The sequence below is a fragment of the Artibeus jamaicensis genome, unplaced genomic scaffold, assembly GCF_021234435.1.
Source record: "Artibeus jamaicensis isolate MK-2021 breed Jamaican fruit bat unplaced genomic scaffold, CSHL_Jam_final scaffold_474, whole genome shotgun sequence".
NCBI lineage: Eukaryota > Metazoa > Chordata > Mammalia > Chiroptera > Phyllostomidae > Artibeus > Artibeus jamaicensis.
In genome coordinates this window covers 13684823-13703376 of record NW_026522046.1, presented here as the reverse complement: position 1 = coordinate 13703376, position 18554 = coordinate 13684823, and the positions used below count along the sequence as shown (strand labels likewise).

Here is an 18554-nt window from a genome sequence, read left to right as displayed (position 1 = left end):
GGAATTCCCATGAGGCTATTAGCTGATTTCTCAAAAGAAACTTTGCAGGCAAGAAGGGAGTGACAAGAATTATTCAAAGCAGTGACATACAACTAAGATTATTCTATCCAGCAAAGCTATCATTTAGAATTGAAGGGCAGATACCACACCATTATTACATGAAATATTAAAGGGGCTTATTTAGAAAAAGAAGATCAAAACTATGAACATTCAAATGCAACAAATTCACAATTATCAACAACTGAACCTTAAAAAAACAAAAAAGAATAGAAAGAAAAAACTAAGCAAACAACCAGAACAAGAACAGAATTATAGGTATGGACATCACATGGAGGGTTATCAGTGGGGAGGGGGGAGAAGGAAGGAAGAGAATGGAGGACAAGGTGCAGGCATTAAAAGGCATGACTGGGAAGTACAAAGGTGATGTTAAGAAGAGTATAGGAAATGGAGAAGTCAAAGAACTTATATGCATGACCCATGAACATGAAGTAAGGGGGGATTGCTGGAGGAAAGAGGGTACCAGGAAGAGGGAGGCAAAGGGGAAAAAGTGGGACAACTGTGATAACATAATAAAATATACTTCTAAAAAAAAGAGCCAAGTATGATTGTATTGGTGTGTAAATTCTTGTAACCCTCAAAGCCGTCTCAGGCCACTGTAAACCGTGCAGACTAGAGAGTAGGATAGGATGGAAAACAGGTCAGAGCATGTTGGATATGAATGGTAGCTTTCAAGTTCCAAGCATAGTTGTTTTTGCTCTTTGTCCCTTAGCAGTGGGAGAAAAGAGTGATGTTGAAAGTGTTGCTAAGAAGAGATCTAAACTGCAGGTTGCGGTCTTTTCCTCAGAGCAATGTACTTGGAAAGCAGTTTGCCCTCATTCAACGACACAGTGTTGGGAAACAGTGGTGCCCGCCAGGGCACTGTGGAGAGTGAGCAGCAGAGCTTTTCAGGTCCTGCAGTCAGAGAGGCCCCTAGACATCTAAGGATTGAGGCAGGTCCATTCAGATCGATGGGCCGAGACTCCTGGTGCTTATGGTCACATCTGTGACATAACCGGCAATAAATAAACCGGTAAGATCTCAGAATTTGTTAACATACCACCAGCATTTGGGGACTTTTAGAAAGTCTAAATTTCGGAATTTGAGAAGTCAGTTGTGTTATTCCAGCTACTTGCATTTACTCACTGTGAGTACTTGGGGAAATGACTTAACCTATTAGCCTCAGATACCTCATCTGTAAACTGGGAGTAATAACAGTACCTAACCAATGGATTATTTGATTATATGGCATAATGTATGTAAAGCCCAAACCTTACAGTAGACCCTCACTCCACTGTTATTAAGGTTTCAATAAATTATCTATTAGCATATAATTTTGGATAATATGACATGCAAATGTTGTTACTTTTATGTGTCAAAATCTAAGTGTAAGAGATGATAGGGAGACTCGTAGATTTTTGACTAAATAGAAAAAAGTAACTTCCCAAGGTGGATATCTGCAACTATAAAAAGAGATAGCAGAAAAAATTAAAAACAAATTTTTTAGCTAAGACGGACAGATTAGGTAGAGCCCGGTAAAATTTGAGAGGACCCTAAAGATACCCTTCTTTGCCCACAGTGCAAGGAAGCTCAGGGCTGCATGAAAACTCGCAGTAGCTTTCTTCAGCTAGACTACTAGAATGTCTTCTCCTCCCCTCTTCTTTATTTTGTATTTTTATGGTTTTGTTTATTTCATGCATGTGCACTTCTAATGTAAACCACTTTAAATACTCTGTGGAAAGGATGTAAATACTGTAGAGATAAGAAAATACATTATTTCTAGAGATTTTAGCATAAATGAGAAAAAAACCAGGCCAAAAACAATTCTAGAGTCTAAGTAGAATCAGAATACCAAAAGGACCAGAAAAGAATTACATGCTGGAATAAGAACTATTTACACATTGCAAAGTAAAAAGAGTTTTGTGTTGTTGATGAGACTTAAACTTGAATGATACACATTCTAAATAATGAAGTGTTTGAGTGTTCAACTTTAAGTGTTCAAATCACCTGGTTAGAATACTCTGTATTGTTTTAGTTCATTTAAATTAATTCTTCCATGAGCCAAATCGTAAATTAAAATGCATCATTCTAATACCGAGAAACATTACCATAAATACAGGAACCCAGGTGGGCCCCACTAACGGGTCAGTTAGAGTGTGTTACACCAGGTAATTGCAGCTGCACCCAGGTCTGTGAAGAAAGGCGGCCCACTCAGGGAATGACCAGGTGGTCATACATATGCAAGCAATATAAAACGAATTTACACAAACTGACTGGATTTCATCAATTAATTTCTCCTCAAATGATTTTGACTGTATTTTGCAATTTATAGCTCATTAATTTGTCATCCCATAAAGATACCTTTTGCATATCATTTAGTGATCAAGGTAACTAGGGCACCAGAGTGGTGGCTTTTATACTCTCCAGCTTCATTATCTGCTAAATTCAATGTACTATTACCCATTGACTAATTTTTTTTCTAAAAAATAAAGCATAGATAATAGTTTCTTCTTACTTTATATACCCTCTTTATTCAATTAGTGAAGCACGGACAACAAATAATTATTGTCATTTCCTGTATGCAGTTGACACACCAACATTGCAATTAAATAAGAAATTCGTAGTGCATTTACAGACACTATAGCAATTGCCAGGGCCATTTCACAAAAACAAATGGAAAAAAAATCTCATTATACAGGAAAATTAAGTCAGGGAATAGAGTCTTCTGAATTACTGTTTTTATAGTTTTATCTTTTGCCCTGCTTTCAAATCGAGGCCATTAAAGCTTTCAACAACAGAAATGTATTCCACAAATATGGGCTTTATTTGTACAAACTAGGATCATATTGAAAAATTTATGTCAACTGTTTTTAGCCTATAAGGAATATTCTTAAACTTAAATTTAAAAATTCCTCTGGGCATTCGTATAGTTCACTGTACAGCATCTAAGGCATGCTGCACAAAGGTGCATAATGAATTCCTTTCGATGATGCACTGACATTTCTAAGAAATGCCTTTGCCTCAAATCAATCTGCTCAAACCAGCAAATGAGTTGACATTCAAAGCTTTAGGAAATGCTATATGAATATTTTCCCCATCATACAATAAAGATTTGATCACAGAACTGTCATAGGAAATTGAGAACCTGCCTTATGTTTTAAAGTTAATCTACCAGATTCACTTATTTATTTTACTTGTAAAATAAATCATACAGGTCAAAACACCATTAGGTGTATTCCTAGTTCAGGTAAGATCTACACTGTTTGAGTCAAAATGCTCTTGGCATAATCAGAGTCAATGAGTCGAGACAACCACCTATGACAAACATGTTCTCTACAATAAATATATATAACTCCTGTTCATGATTAATTATCATTAGTTCCTGGAACTATTAAACTGGACTCTTCAGCATTATGAAAAAGCTCTGTTTTTTTTTTTTAAATAGACAAACAAGAAATTCAGCTCTGCAATAACAAGATATAAAATTGGTAGTGGTAAGCCAAATGCAATAACAACTTTTTGTATAACATTAGCCACACTTCCCTCTCATCTGTCTGAACAATAGCTAATAATTAACAGATACTTCCCACTCTCAGAAGTGCATGAGTACACCACTGAATTTCTTGTTACCTGCGGGTTCTCATTATTGAAACTTAAAGCTCCTAGTTGGAATTAAATTTAATTAAGGCAGTGCTTTAAAGTGTAAACTCCAAATGTTTCAAATATCTTCAACTCTATAGAATTGTTGGAGTGATCCTTTATTAATGAATCACTTACAATATGTTAGATGTTGTTATAAGATCCTTCAATAATTTAATCTCATTTGTTATTTCCATTTTATGAATATGGAATCTAAGCCTAGAGACATTAAATAACTGGTCTAAACTACATAGCGGAGCTAGAATTTGATCCAGATAGTGTGACTATAGTCTACTAGTTTAGAGATTGACGATGTCAAGTCATCATGTACTAAATTCCCTCAAGAAAGTAATAGTGCTCTGATCATATTTCTAAGCGGCATTAGTAATAAATTACTTATTAAATAAAACTTTTGTTTAACATATATTTATTACCCAAAATATAAGTGCCACCAATTGTGTTAAGCTTGATCTGTAGCAGCCAGAGATTTTACTTCTATATTAAAATTTTAGCCTTTTCAGTATTTATCTTTTATTTCTGTACACTGTGTCCCTCCCAGTATAAATGTGTGGAAGAAAAGCATTCAGAAGTATCAATTTAATCCAATCACATACTCAGTAAAAATGCAAATTCATGTTTTTTATTGATCTAAGCCTGTCATTGCCTAGAAATAAAACCTTTTAGTTCAACTTGTATTTTTCCATATATGTGAAGGGTGAGTGTAAGTAGTTCTCCCTTATTCACAGTTGCACTTTCCGTGGTTTTCATTACCTGCCCACCAGTGTGGTCTAAAAATATGAAATAGGAAACTTCAGAAAAAACAGTTAATATTTTAAACCATGTGGCCTTCTGAATGGAGTGATGCAGTCTCCTGCTGTCCCTTTTGTCCTGTCCAAGAGTGAATCTGCCCTTTGCCCAGCTTCTCCAGTCTGTAGATGTTCCCTGCCCATTTGTCAGTTAATAGCCTCTTGCTTATCAGATCTACTATTCTGCTATCTCAGTGCAGATTGGTGCAAGAGCAGTGATGCTGCCAATTTGGATATGCCAAAGAGAAGTTGTAAATTGCTTCCTTGAAGTGAAAAAGTGAAAGCTCTTGACTTAAAAGGGAGAACAATTGTAAATGCTGAGGTTGCTAAGCTGTCTGGTAAGAATGAAATTTTTATCAAATTGTGAGGAAGGGAAAAAAAACCCATGCTAGTTTTTCCATTGTGCCTCAGAACTACAAAAGTTATGGCCACAGTGCATGATAAATGTGTCATGAAGATTGAAAAGGTACCAAATTCGTGGGTGGAGATGTTTATGGACATTTTTCAGAAATAAAATTTTTGAGAGACAGAATATAATTACATATCTTTTATTACAGGTTGTGTTATAATTATTCTAGTTTATTATTAATTATTGTAATCTTTTACTGTGTCTAATTTAAAGTTAAACTTTATTATATGTATAGGGAAAAACAGTATACATAGAGTATTATACTACATGAGGTTTCAGGCAACCCTTTGAGGTCTTAGAACTATCCCCTACAAATAAGGGAGAACAACTCTACATAAAAAATAAATTAGTATATGAATTTCCAAATAGTTTAGCCTTTGGCATGGGCTTGGTTGGGGGGGTCTAACTTAAATAAATAAGATATGCAGAAAACATGAATAATATATTCAACTTTTTCTAACAATTTCTCTTTACAAGAAAGACCAATGGTACAATATAGACCATAAGGATGTTTCAGATATTTCTATTTTTAAAAAATGCCACAAGTTTCTATGACCTGGCCTACACAAAAGTACATATGTTATAGAGAAAGATTCATGTAAAGGATTCTAAAATATTTTTTATATTACTCCTGTGGAATAGCTGTAAAATAATATGAGAGTATAAGTTAAATGAACCTTTTGTGTCGGTAATGGAAAATATATGAAGGTCAAATGGCATAAAATATGATATCTTGGGCATGCCGATTTTGCTGGATTTCTTTTTATAACATAACACTTTCATTGCACTTGGGAATTGAAATATTCTGGTAAAAGAAATGTGATGTGTCATTTCCTAGTCTCACAGGGCATAGGCATTTTAGTGAAAACTGCGTTCTTTATGGGACCCAGAGGATAATTTGTTCTGACTCAATAGTAAATGTTATCAAAGTTTTATTAACTTAGTAGATTCTTAATCAGTGTTATTTTTGAGGATTTCATTTTGGATAGATTGATTACATGAAACAAAATGTGAGGGCAGAGATCTTTGTTATATTTTTGCAAAAGCTATCCCATTGTCCATAAAGCAGGATACTTTAAATAAATAGAATATATATGTATATTTATATACTTAAAATTCTTCAGTGTACATGTTATCAATATTTATTTCCATGGCAATTTTCCTGAAATACTTTGGACTTTGTTACATTAAGTGGCTCCATCTGCCTTTGACCAAGATACTGCTTTCCTGGAATATAGAATCTAGTGAAAATTTGTCAACATGTAATGAGTTTGGAGTGGTGGTAAGGATGTCAGGCAGCTATCTATCATACTGAGGAGTTAATATCTGTATCTTCATTACATTTTAATTGATGGCTCTGACTGATATTTGAAAAGCGTTAAATTGCTGATGTGCATGTGATGGAATGCCTATTGTCAGGGTAGCAGTGAAAACTGTGCCTCATCACTGCAGCTGGCTTTTAAGTGCTTTGCAGAGAAATGACTGAATGTATGTACTAGAGGTCAGAATTAGAGATCTCACATTTTAGTAGTAGCTCCTGTGAGTCAAATCTTCCTTCAACATAAACTATATTCTATAATTAAATCTTTGAAAATGCTTTTGAGAAAGAGACCTTGATTCATTAAAATGAGAGGGAAAAATCTAAGAGAAAAACATTGGGGCAGTGTTTAAGTAAATTAATCAATAATGCATGAACTGAACAGTCAAAGAAGAAAATATTATATTATGTCAGGATAGCAGGAATTTATTGATGTTTAAGCCAAACAGGAAAAAAATTGACTAGTGCTAAGAAATTGCACTATTTTATAATGAATGTTAAAATATTTTGAATTGTGGGGTATTAAAGTATTTAAAAGTTTACCACTGACTTTTCAGTCTTATAACTTTATAAAAGTGCTTTTGCATTTAAAAATGAGTACCCAAATATCACTTTCTCAGTCTTAAAAGAATCACTTAATTTTATTTTTAGAGGGAGGGGAAGGGGAAGAGAAAGAGAGGGAGAGAAACATCAGTGTGGAGTTGCCTCTCACCTGGCCCCCTACTGGGGATCTGGCCTGCAACTCAGACATATGCCCTGACTGGGAATCAAACCACGACCCTTTGGTTCGCAGCCTGTGTTCAATCCACCGAGCTACACCAGCCAGGGCAGAATCACTTAATTTTACAACTCAGGTTCTATTTCTAGAATACAACAGGGTTTGAATCATTAACCTTAGAGAGTTCTACTTCCTTCAGGTTTCCTTCATCCTCTATCTCCCCTTCCTCTCCCCCCTTTTCCTTTTTCTTTTTAACCAAGTATGATTTGGATTCTTCATCCATCAGTTATTCCAGGATCTCCTAACCAATCTGAATAAGTGTCACTAACTCCATATGTCATTCCCTTTCTCTACTTGTCTTGATGTGATGAAAGACAATTCAAATGCTGCATTTTTTTTATCATTTTGGAAACTAGGCCAAGTAGAAGGGGGACAGGGCAGGAAAGGGGGCAGGAAAGGGAGAAAGATGAAAAAGTGTCTGCAGAATCATTTCTGAGGCTGTCCTCTCATATATAGTGCCAAATAAATACCTGCATGATAACAGTTGGCATGTCATGTGGTGTTTTTAAAACATATTTTAGTCTCCACATATAGACTAAATGTGAAAAAAATCAAACAAGCTAATGTGTGTGTGTGTGTGTGTGTGTGTGCATGTGAGTGTGTTGTACATGAGTATTAGGCAACCTTCTTCTTTTCTCCACAATGTTTTACAGAGTTATATGATTTTTCTGCATTATTGAACTTCTTATAACAATCCTTGACAGTTCTCCCTCCTCCACTACTAAAAATGTTTTTTTTTTTGACTCATGCAGCCTTCAGTGGTTGTGTTAGGTTCACTCTCTCAGATAATCTTAATGACAACACTATGAGCTTTATATTATTATCATGCCCATTTCACAGATGAATACTCTGAGTTGCAGAGAATGAAGCCCTTTGTCCAAGATCACATTCCTTACTATTTCCCCCAAATTTCTGGCCTAGGTGCTGCATCTTTAGCTACATCATACTACTCTAGGTTTTTCAGATGATCCATGCATCATGCATTCTCATTCTTCTGTGTGCTTGTAGATTTCCCGCTGCTGGGATGCCCTCCACTCGCACTGCCGCTGGTCTGCCCTAGTTAACGCCTTCTCTTTTGTCAAAAGTACCTTAGAGGTCACTTGGGAAATCCTTTCCCATTTTCTCTGTAGAATCAGTCAAACCTGAATCCCCCTTACATTTTTTAAATTTTTACTTAGTTGTTTATTTATCTGTCTCTGATTGGATCAATCCCTTCCTGAGGACTAGAAGCCTATCCCAGTACCTGCCACGCATAGATTCTTATTTTACTGACTCAACTCCAGCCAAGCAGGTAAATGTACATCCTAGTTTGTAGGTAGTAGATGAGAATCTAGTCAGAATTACAAAATATTTTATTATGTTTGAACTTTTTAAAACATTCAGAACATTTTAATTCATATGAGCTTCTGCCAGCCTGGACTGGAGCTGTGCATAATTCCACTGTCCTTTATGAAGTCCCTATTTGTATCTTTTTCATTAGAGTTCATTTGTCAAAAACTGGTTGTTAGGCAATTGGCTAATCATTTGCCAGGTGAGCTCTGTTCTTTACCCACAGTGGGGCACATAGAAAAATCATAAAACATAGTAAGGGACCTTAAATTCCAGCTTAGGTGACATATCTAATACACAGAAAATTTAGTTATAAATACTCAACCTGCAACCATAACAAACCAGTGGGTTAGTGAATACAGACTGAAGACCACTTGTAGTTAATTAGCCTAGTTATCCTAATACCACACTGCAGGATACAGCAAACAGTCATCCAAAACTGTGTGGGGGAGAAAAAACTCCATCTGCCATTGCTATAGCAAGGTTATGAAACCAAATTTTCCTAGCCTGGCAAAAGGCCTCCTTTTTTGGATGGATGCCAGCCCAGACTTTTATTTAAAGTTGAATGAGTTGAGCCAATTCATGTCATTAATCCCATGGAATATCTTGGTTGTCTGAGGTAGCCTTAAATTTTTCCAGTCCTTTTAATTTCTCACAATGATGTAATATACCATATCTTGCTTCTTGTATTTCTGTAGCATTGCTACTTTATTTAGTTTATCTGCCTATTCTTATTCTGAATTTGATTTTAAAATTAGCTCTTGCAGTGTAAATTATCCCAGGGTCTTTTATTTTTTCCCTTAACCTACCAAATAGTAGTTGTATTGCTTCTGCTCCTTTTTTCTTCCTTAAAAGTGATTGTGAACATGAATAAGCTTAAATTTTGCCTTCATTGTAATGCATTATTCTCAATACAACTGTGCATTTGTGACTTATTCTCTGAGCTTTGAAGGTTAATAGTGTGTGTGCATGTATGTGTGTGTATTTTGAGTTCTCATAAACTTTTCCACCAAGTACCTTCTCTTATGTTTGATCTTCTTTTCCTATAGTAACATTAGTAGAAAAACATAATTAACTTATATGTGATTTTTCTGTAGGGGCAATGCATTTCTGCTGATTATAATCACTGAAATTTTATGGACACATAATATGGTTTATTGTTTTGTTTTCACCATGGAGGTTTTCTTTGTTGTTTATTAAAAAAACTCTAATTCTCTCATTTTCACAGGTAAAAAGATGGCCTATCAAAAGGTCAATGCAGATCAAAGAGCTCCAGGACATTCACAGTACTTAGACAATGATGACCTTCAAGCCACTGCCCTTGACTTAGAGTGGGACATGGAAAAGGAACTGGAGGAGCCTGGTTTTGACCAGTTCCAGCTAGATGGTGCTGAGCATCAGAACCTGGAGAATTCAGAGACTGCAGACCTCAGTCTTGATTCCATTCAGCCAGCAACTTCACCCAAAGGCAGGTTCCAGCGACTTCAGGAAGAGACTGACTATGCTCCCCGTTACACAAGATCTGCACCAAAGAGCAACCACTGCAACTTTTGCTGCCTATTAAAAATACTTTGCACAGCCATCATTTTATTTATTTTTGGCATTTTGATAGGCTATTATGCACATGAGAATTGCCCTTCAAATGCTACTTCTTCAGGAACACTTGATCATCAGTTATATGAAGAGATTCTCAAGACAATCCAAGCAGAAGATATTAAGAAAACTTTCAGGTAGGTAGAGAAAAAATGGATGTTGGTGGGAGGTTGCACCTGGGAAAGATGTTTTAGTGAGTATCCAGCAGGTAATTTTGCCATAGTTCAAGGGTAATCTTGCAAACCAAGAGACATAACTTACCAGCACATTCTTCACAGAGGGGGTTCATATTTTCAGATTTATGATGTCATAATGCAAATTTGTGATGCTGTTTTATTAATTTATAAGAACAATGATTACTATGAATACTAAAACACGTGAGCCAGTGCATTTTTTCCATCTTGGGAAGCCCAAGTCAGCCAAATTGAGATGCAAAGACTGTTGGATATTCATGTAATAAAAACTAAGGTATTAGCCATATGATTGAATTTTTAATGACCTCAGAATAAAACAAACCTGATTTATGTGCAGAAGTGACTGCCTCTGTGGTCAGGAGCTAAGATAAGCACTGGTAGTCTTTGTTCTCCCGCATCCCTGAGCTTCCCAATGAGCATATTTGTATTGGAACATTGGTTTCTAGATATCAAACAATTCTAAAAACTCATCTCTCTCGAAGTTGTTTGCATATGATTTGCTGCACCACGATGTGTTGTTTTTGAAGTTAATGATAACAAAATATTATTTATCAGGCTTTAATCTGACCTCTTTGGAAAATCTTCATTGATGTCACATAATCAGTGATAACTTGAACATTTTATTGTTTGATATGTTACTGACATATATGTTGGGGTAAAATGTTCCTTAGTTTACCTATTCAGTGAAGTAAGGAACTGGAAGGGGATGATTACATGTTACTTTCCATACATATTTTCTGTATTTGCCAAGAAGAGAAAGTTCTAGGAGAATCATACAGATGTTATTTTTAAGTGGATGAAGAAGAAGATTACTTTCCAAGGATATTCTTTCTGGATTACACTGATTTATTACAGCCAAGATATTGGCATGTATTCATTTCTAGAGATTGTCTAGGGAGCATGTCCACTGAAAATGAATTGTTTAATCTATGTGCTGAAATATCACTTGTATTGATATTGGTGAATTATAATTCTATTCCAGAAGATCACACTTGAGTTAGTAGTGGGAATTTGTTTCCTAAACTCTTCTGTGTCTGATATCCACTGTTGTATAAGTAATTTTTACCACATAATATGCAAATAATAACACTTTCCATGGTGTTTCCTGATGTAAAATTGTTTATATTTAATTGAGCTGAAAGATAGCCATTGTATTATAACAAGTGATTCTGTAAATCGGGATCCAACCAGGACAAGAGAAAGCTCACTGAATATGTAAAGCAGAGGGAATTTAAGTAAGACAATTATTCTATCAGTGACAAAAAACCCGAGAAGCTCATCTGGGACACTGAGGTAGCCCAGAGATTAACAACAAAATGAAGTCATTACTAAACCTAGGCTGGTGGGACAAAGATTCAGAGTAACTTGGTGGAAATTATAGCATTCTGCATACACAAGTATAAGCATGTGTGTGGGGGGCAGTGTGGAGAGAGTACTGTGCAGCCTTAGCCAGAGACACCGCTGCAGATAGAGAATAAGAAAAACCACAGGTTTTCCCATCCTCCTGCCCTTCAGTGTCCCACCAGTTGTCCTGTTGGCTGAACCCTGCAGGAAGCCCTGCTGACTCAGAGACTGTGAAACTCATCCTTGAGGGCTCAGCACAGCTGGCCAAGGAGTCTGTATAAAATAGGATGCAAGGATGATACTAAAAGATAGAGGGAGGGAAGAAGGGAGGGAGACAGAGAGAGAGAGAACAGAACTCTATGGCACTGTATAACTGCACTGTGGACATTCATTATACTACAAAAGCATCTTCTACAAAAGGATCAGTGTCTTCTTAATTTTAAGAATAACTATGTTTTTACTGAGAAACTTCTTAGTTTTTAATTTATGGACACAGTGATTCTCATAACCTAACCTGCTTCCCTTTTACTTTGGTTTTTAGCAAGTTCAGAATCAAATTTGTATTGAAATAATAAGGAACTTAATAGCATGTTTTCTGTATACCAACTAGCTGACAACTTCATTTTCTCTCCTTATATTTCTTGGCTTTTTTGTTTTACTTATTTTCTTCACCATTATAATTATCTTTAAAAGGTGACTCAGGTCCTGTTTTTACATTGGATGTTGGTTTTAAGTTTAAAATGGATAATTAAGTTTAAAAAATATTATTGTCCTTAGAATAAGAGTTGCAGGACAATAAGGCTTTTATGCTCTTCTTAAACTCAAACATCAACAACATATATATTTCAAATCTAGCTACAAAAACCTAATCACTGACTGTGATCCTTCCAGGCAGTATTTAGTGGTTGGACACAGATTCAAAATTATGCTCTGTCAAATAGCCAGTTTTTTTCCTATTGCAATAATAGATTTTTCCTTAAAAAATCTCTTTGGTACAAATACGTTTACAGTAAGTTTCTCCAAAAAACATTTCCTCACCCAAAAGCAATTACTCTCAAATTGTCGTGATAACCACATGCCAAACTATGACTTCCTGCGTTTACTAAGTCATCAGAACACTAACTGTACATCACAAGTTTCTACTGTTATTTTCCATCAATTTATGATCAGTTTTGGCTCTCCATGGCCAACTGTTTTGTTCATCAATTGCTGTCCCACTTTTTTTATTGGATCTCCATTTTGCCCATGCTCTAAAGCTATGTTAGTTCTTGCAAAAACCTCCTAAAGGTTGTGAAATATAAAATACATTTTTAATAGATTAGGCTACAGATTTCATGAAGGACTGGATCAAATCTGCTTTACCCACCGTTAGACTTCTATTGTCTAGTAAGCATGGAATGAGTATTTTTCTAAGTGAGGAAAAATGCATAGATAAGTGAGAACCAGACCTGTGTTTAATTGCTCACTTATACATTTGAAAATTACATTGCTTACTATTTTGATTTTTCATATAATTATATTTAAAAGTTATGAATATTCTTATTTGTAATACAATTATGAAATACTATTTTCTATTATATAATTATGTGATAGCAAGGGGATATGCAATATCCTGTTTTTAAATAAATGAAAACTCATGTATAACCAGCTACTATAAAAAATGTGAAAGTCAATGTCTCAGTTGAAGACAATGGATAATAATTTCGAATTAGGCTCAGCATGCAGAACTTGAATTTTTAAAAAAGGATAAAACCCTAAGATGATCACCCAGTTATAGCCTAGGAGAGACTAAAACAACAGAGTGAAAAAAGAGGATTTGGGGAGAGATGTACTAGTGGTGTTGTAAGTCTCAATCTTTTCTCAAGGAGGAAGCCTAAAGTCCTACAGAAAGAAGGTTTAGTAGAACTACTTGGAAAAATCTGATAGTACTTCACACAGAGTGTTTGACTCCCAAATGAGAAATCTAAGTGGTAAGACTTGAACTGGCTAGTTGCTGATGAAAATTCAGCTAACAACTCCTGCCAGATTCAGAGTATACCATCCTAGTTTGTGAGAGTATCAAGTCAAAACACTGTGCTTCCATTTTGTATTTTTTCAAGTCTCTGTTTCAATCTTGGCAGTGTCAGGAGCTCTGAGGAATTGTAAAAACAGAAAGCAAATAAAAACTGATTCTTTTTCTGTATTTGACTCCAAGGTTCCCAATCTAGAGAGAATCAAAAAGTGGGAGACAGTTTAAAGTTCTGACTCTTAAACGACACTGATCACTTTAGGGTATAATTCCAGCAGTGGAATTGCTGAGTCAAAAGGCAGTTCCATTTTTAGTTTTCTGAGGAAATTCCATATTGTTTTCCACAGTGGCTGCACCAGTCTGCATTCCCACCAGCAGTGCACTAGGGTTCCCTTTTCTCCACAACCTCTCCAACACTTGTTGTTTGTTGCTTTGTTTATGATGACCATTCTGACCGGTGTAAAGTGGTATATCATTGTGGTTTTAGTTTGCATCTCTCTGATGGCTAGTGATGCTTAGCATCCTTTCATATATATCTGGGACTTCTGTGTGTCCTTAGAGAAGTGTCTGTTCAGGTCCTTTGCTCATTTTTTAATTGGGTTTTTTGTCTTCCTGGAGTTGAGGCATGTAAGTTCTTTAAATATTTTGGAGACCAAACCCTTGTCTGAGTTATCATTGGTAAATATAGTTTCCCACATCTTTGGTTTTCTTTTCATTTTACTGATGTTTCTTTTACCCATGCAGAAGCTTTTTATTTTGATGAATCCCCATTTGTTTATTTTTTCTTTTTATCTCTTGCTTTAGGGGACATTTTCAGTGAAAATATTGCTGCATGGAATATCTGAGATTTTCCTGCTTATGTTCTCATTTAGGACTTTTTATGGTATTGTGACTTGTTTTAAGTCTATTATCCACCTTGAGTTTATTTTTGTGTATGGTGTAGGTTGGTGATTGAGTTTCATTTTTTTGCATGTAGCTGTCCAGCTCTTCCACTATCATTTGCTGAAGAGGCTATTTTTACTCCATTTTATGCTTCTGCCCCCTTTGTAGAGTATGAATTGACCATAGAGGCATGGGTTTATTTCTGGGCTCTCTATTCTCTTCCATTGATCTATGGGTCTGTTCTTATGCCAGTACCAGACTGTTTTGATTATTGTGACCTTGTAATATAGTTTGGTATCAGGAATCATGATTCCTCTTTCTCAAAATTGCTGTGGCTATTCAGGGTTGTTTATGATTCCTTATATGATAAGTAAAATGAGCCAGGGGGCGAATGACAAATATGGTAGGATCTCACATATTAGTGGAAACTAATCAGCAAGCAAAATATAATCAGAGACATTGAAATAGAGAACAAACTGATAATAACCAGAGGGGAGGGAGGAGAGGGATAATGGGGGAAAATAGGAGAAGGGCCATCAAGGAACATGTATAAAGGACACATGGACAAATCCAAAGGGAGTAGGTTTGAGGGTGGGAGGCAGGTATGGGTGAGGCAAGGGGACATCATGGGGGTGGGGAAAAGGGAGACAACTATACTTTAACAATAATAAAAAACATAAAAAAATAGGACTTATTTAATGTATGCTTTTGGTGCCTTCATATAGTAACTACTTAATAATTTATGTTTATTGTAAGCTTCAAAAAGGAAACTAGCCTTAAACAATAATCAGTGAATAATTTGATTATTAATTTGATTGGGTTTTAAGATATGGCATCTGTAGCCAATCAGGTTCAAGGACCTTCATAGCCACAGTCATCTGACTTTCACGTAAGTGGTGAACAACGAGGTGACTTAACTCCCTTTCCATCCATACTACTTTTTGTTTGCCTTATTGTTTCTCCTTCTGATACCAACTGCTGTATGTGTGACCCAGTATGTTATTTGTCCAGTTACTATTCCCAGGAAAGAAATATGATTATTATTCTTTGCAGGCCAGGGATATTTGTGACTCTGTCAAATGCTTATCCTTAGTCTAAACAGCTTTGGCCAGTGGGATGCTGGTCAGCATGTATAAAACAGACTTAAGTAAGACTAGAGAGAGAGCACTTTAACTTGGAAGAAATTAAATGAGACAGGCCAAATGTTTAATTACTGTTGTATGATAGAGTCACCAATCCTTTATATTGTTAAATGAATGACATTTATGTGTGTCTGTGTATATATATACACACACGATAAAAATCATAAACACATTTTCGAAAAGGAATTTTTTTTCTTGATTATTCTATTACAGTTGTCCCATTTTTCCCCCTTTGCCCTCCTCCCAGCCCCCCGCCATGCTGGCTCAGTCAATCCCCACACCATTGTCTATCTATGTCCATGGGTTATTCATATGTGTTCTTTGACTAATTTCTTCCCCTTCTTTAAACCTTCAACACATTTCTGAACAAAGTATGTGGAAAATGTCAGTATTTGTTAGCTAATAGAACATTATAATAATAAAGTATTTGAAGCGGATGAACCAAGGAAGTTAAGTATATTTTTGAATGCAGGAATATATTGCTTTTTGATAGCTGTAGATGCTATGAAAATAATGAGAAGAAAAGGAAAAAGTGTGTTATACCCTAATTATGATTAATATGGTATCTTATTTTTTAGTCGGAGCAGCATTATTATTTTTCTTGAAAGTACAAGCCATACTGAAAGTTACAGAGAATAAAGTAATTCTACCACCCATAATTCTGTCACCTTCTTTTATCATTTTCTTTCTATATTTGCCTGTCAATCAGCAAAACTGTATTATGCTGTGTATATTGTTTTGATATCTGCTTTAGAATTATTTTCACTTACAATATCATTAAAACCATTTTTTCAAACCAATAAATATAGGTTAAATCATTAAACAAACAGTTGGTATTCCACTATATAGACATCATGAATTTATTTAACTTGTTCCTTATAAATGGACATTTAGGTTTTCTCTACAAATATTATTTTATATAGTCTCTGTGAGCTTATTTAATTATTACCTTCTGATAAATTCCTGGAAGTATGTCACAAATTCAGGAAGTTAGAATTTGTTTAGCTTCTCAATTCATATTACTTAAGTGCCTTTTAGGGCCACTAGCCTTTTAGGTTCTCATTATTATTATTATTTTTGATTGGCCAAAGATGATGTTAGCAAACCTTTATGTATTAATTGGCCATTTGTTATTATTTATGCATATATGAACTACTTTTTTCATATTTTATTGGTGTTCAAGTACAGTTGTCTGCCTTTTCCTCCCACCACTTTCCCCCACCCCAGCCATCCCCACCTCGCTCCCCTGACTCCCCCCTCCCTTGGTTTTGTCCATATGTCCTTTATAGTTGTTACTGAAAACACTTCACCCTTTTCCCCCATTATCTTCTCCCACCTTCCCTTTGGTTACTGTCTGTTTGTATGAACTACTTTTAAAGTGTCTTCCTTGTGACTTTGATAGGTTTTTTTCTCATGGCCTTTACAGATTCAGAAAAAAAATCTGTAATAGTAAAATAATCCACTACTTTATATGTGGTAATCCATCTTTCCAGATTTTACTTAGAAAACACATTTTATTTGTTAAAGTAAATAATTAAATAATATAATAAAACCTCTAGAGATTTATCTATGTTTAATTGTCTACCTTATTTGGTCAGAAGAAATTTTTTTTAGTCATTATTTAGTTTGGTATGGTAATTAAGCATGAGTTAAGTTATGCTGTATTATGATCTTTATAAACATTAAAAAACATCTTATCTATTTAACTCTTTAAAAAGTTTAGGAAATATTATAAATTATTGTTATCAGGACCTTGATGAATGAAACCTTATATGTAAATCTAGACAACATTCAATATTGTTTTAGATAGGGGCATATTTTAATAATTGAAATGAATTCTCAGATCAAATTTATTTTGTCTTCTGAAATAATACTTTTAAAGATGGATTTCTTCTTCTCCCTCTTTTCCTCTTTTATTTCTTTTTTCTCTGCTTCCTCCCCTTCACTTCTTTTAGCAATGGGAGTATATTTTATAATCACATGTTTAACTTGAGTGGTACACTTTGCAATTCCAACAAAACCTTGCCATTGGCACTATTTAGTCAGGTTACCTGGCTTTAATGATGTGGAACTAAAGGAATGACAAATTTGTTTCATACTTTATGCCACTTTCTGTTTTATGCCCCCTTCATGTCAATGATCATCCTAGCACTCTTTTTCATTGTGTTCAGATCTTGCCACAGAATCCTTCTCAACCAAGCACTTCTGGAAGCTTTTACTAATTGATTAGAAGTGCACAAAAAGATTTGTACTGTTATCTCTATACTGGGTCACATTCTTGTCCTATGTCTTCCCCACTCTGGATTACCTCTTAGGAATTAGTTTTATGTGCATGGTAGGGTGGACTTCTCTCCTCTGTAAAGGGCAAGGCCCTACTTTTACCAGGCCAAGTAACTGCATCAAGAACCCTAGACGAATGGCCACCCTGTCCTGCCAAGGAGACCAGACTCTCAGGACTTTACTTGGTAGCATCTACTATGTTTTTTTAATGATTCTTCTTAAACTAAGTTGGTCACCTGAAAGAAGGAAGTCTCTGTTCAAGCTATCTAGAAATAAAACATGTAATTTGCTCTAAGTGTAATTAAATCTTTGCTTACCTGCCCTAGTTTACCATCCCTTGACCTAAGAAAGTAAACAGTGTTTTGCTCCTCTGCCCTGTTCTTTTAACCTAGACACTAGACATGTTTACTTGTTATAGTATTATAGTCTCTCCTGTGCTCACAGTCTCTTCATTCATTTTCTCCTTCTCTTTCCCCATCTGTGACTCTTGTTTACTTTCTTCTATTCAAGAACCGTGATGCTCCTTTTACTAAGGAATAGACAACCATCTAGCTTCTTATTCAAGAAAGCTGACAGCTATACATTCTCTCCAGTCTAAATGAGAGAGGCATGGGTATCATGGGTTAGAGAGAAACCAGCTGTGGAGTCCATGGGTTGCTGGAGACCCATGGACTGTTTTATATTTATCAGAACACTAGAAAGATTCCTTTAATATAAATAATTATTTACTCCTCTGATACCACAAAAGTGAGTTTTTTGCTTTTACAATTCTATACAGATGTGAGGCTTGATGAGG

General features: G+C 35.4%; 1 protein-coding gene across 5 annotated transcripts in view; it reads left to right on the top strand.

The window, feature by feature from the left end:
- The window catches only part of NAALADL2 (N-acetylated alpha-linked acidic dipeptidase like 2), a 1140409-nt gene that overhangs the window by 494696 nt on the left and 627159 nt on the right, over positions 1 to 18554 (top strand). For all 5 annotated transcript variants that reach the window (XM_053657983.1, XM_053657979.1, XM_053657982.1 and 2 more), the window contains one exon: positions 9544 to 10045. In XM_053657983.1, the coding sequence (XP_053513958.1) occupies positions 9552 to 10045 (494 nt within the window). In that variant the 5' untranslated portion in view covers positions 9544 to 9551. The remainder of the gene's footprint in view (positions 1 to 9543; positions 10046 to 18554) is intronic.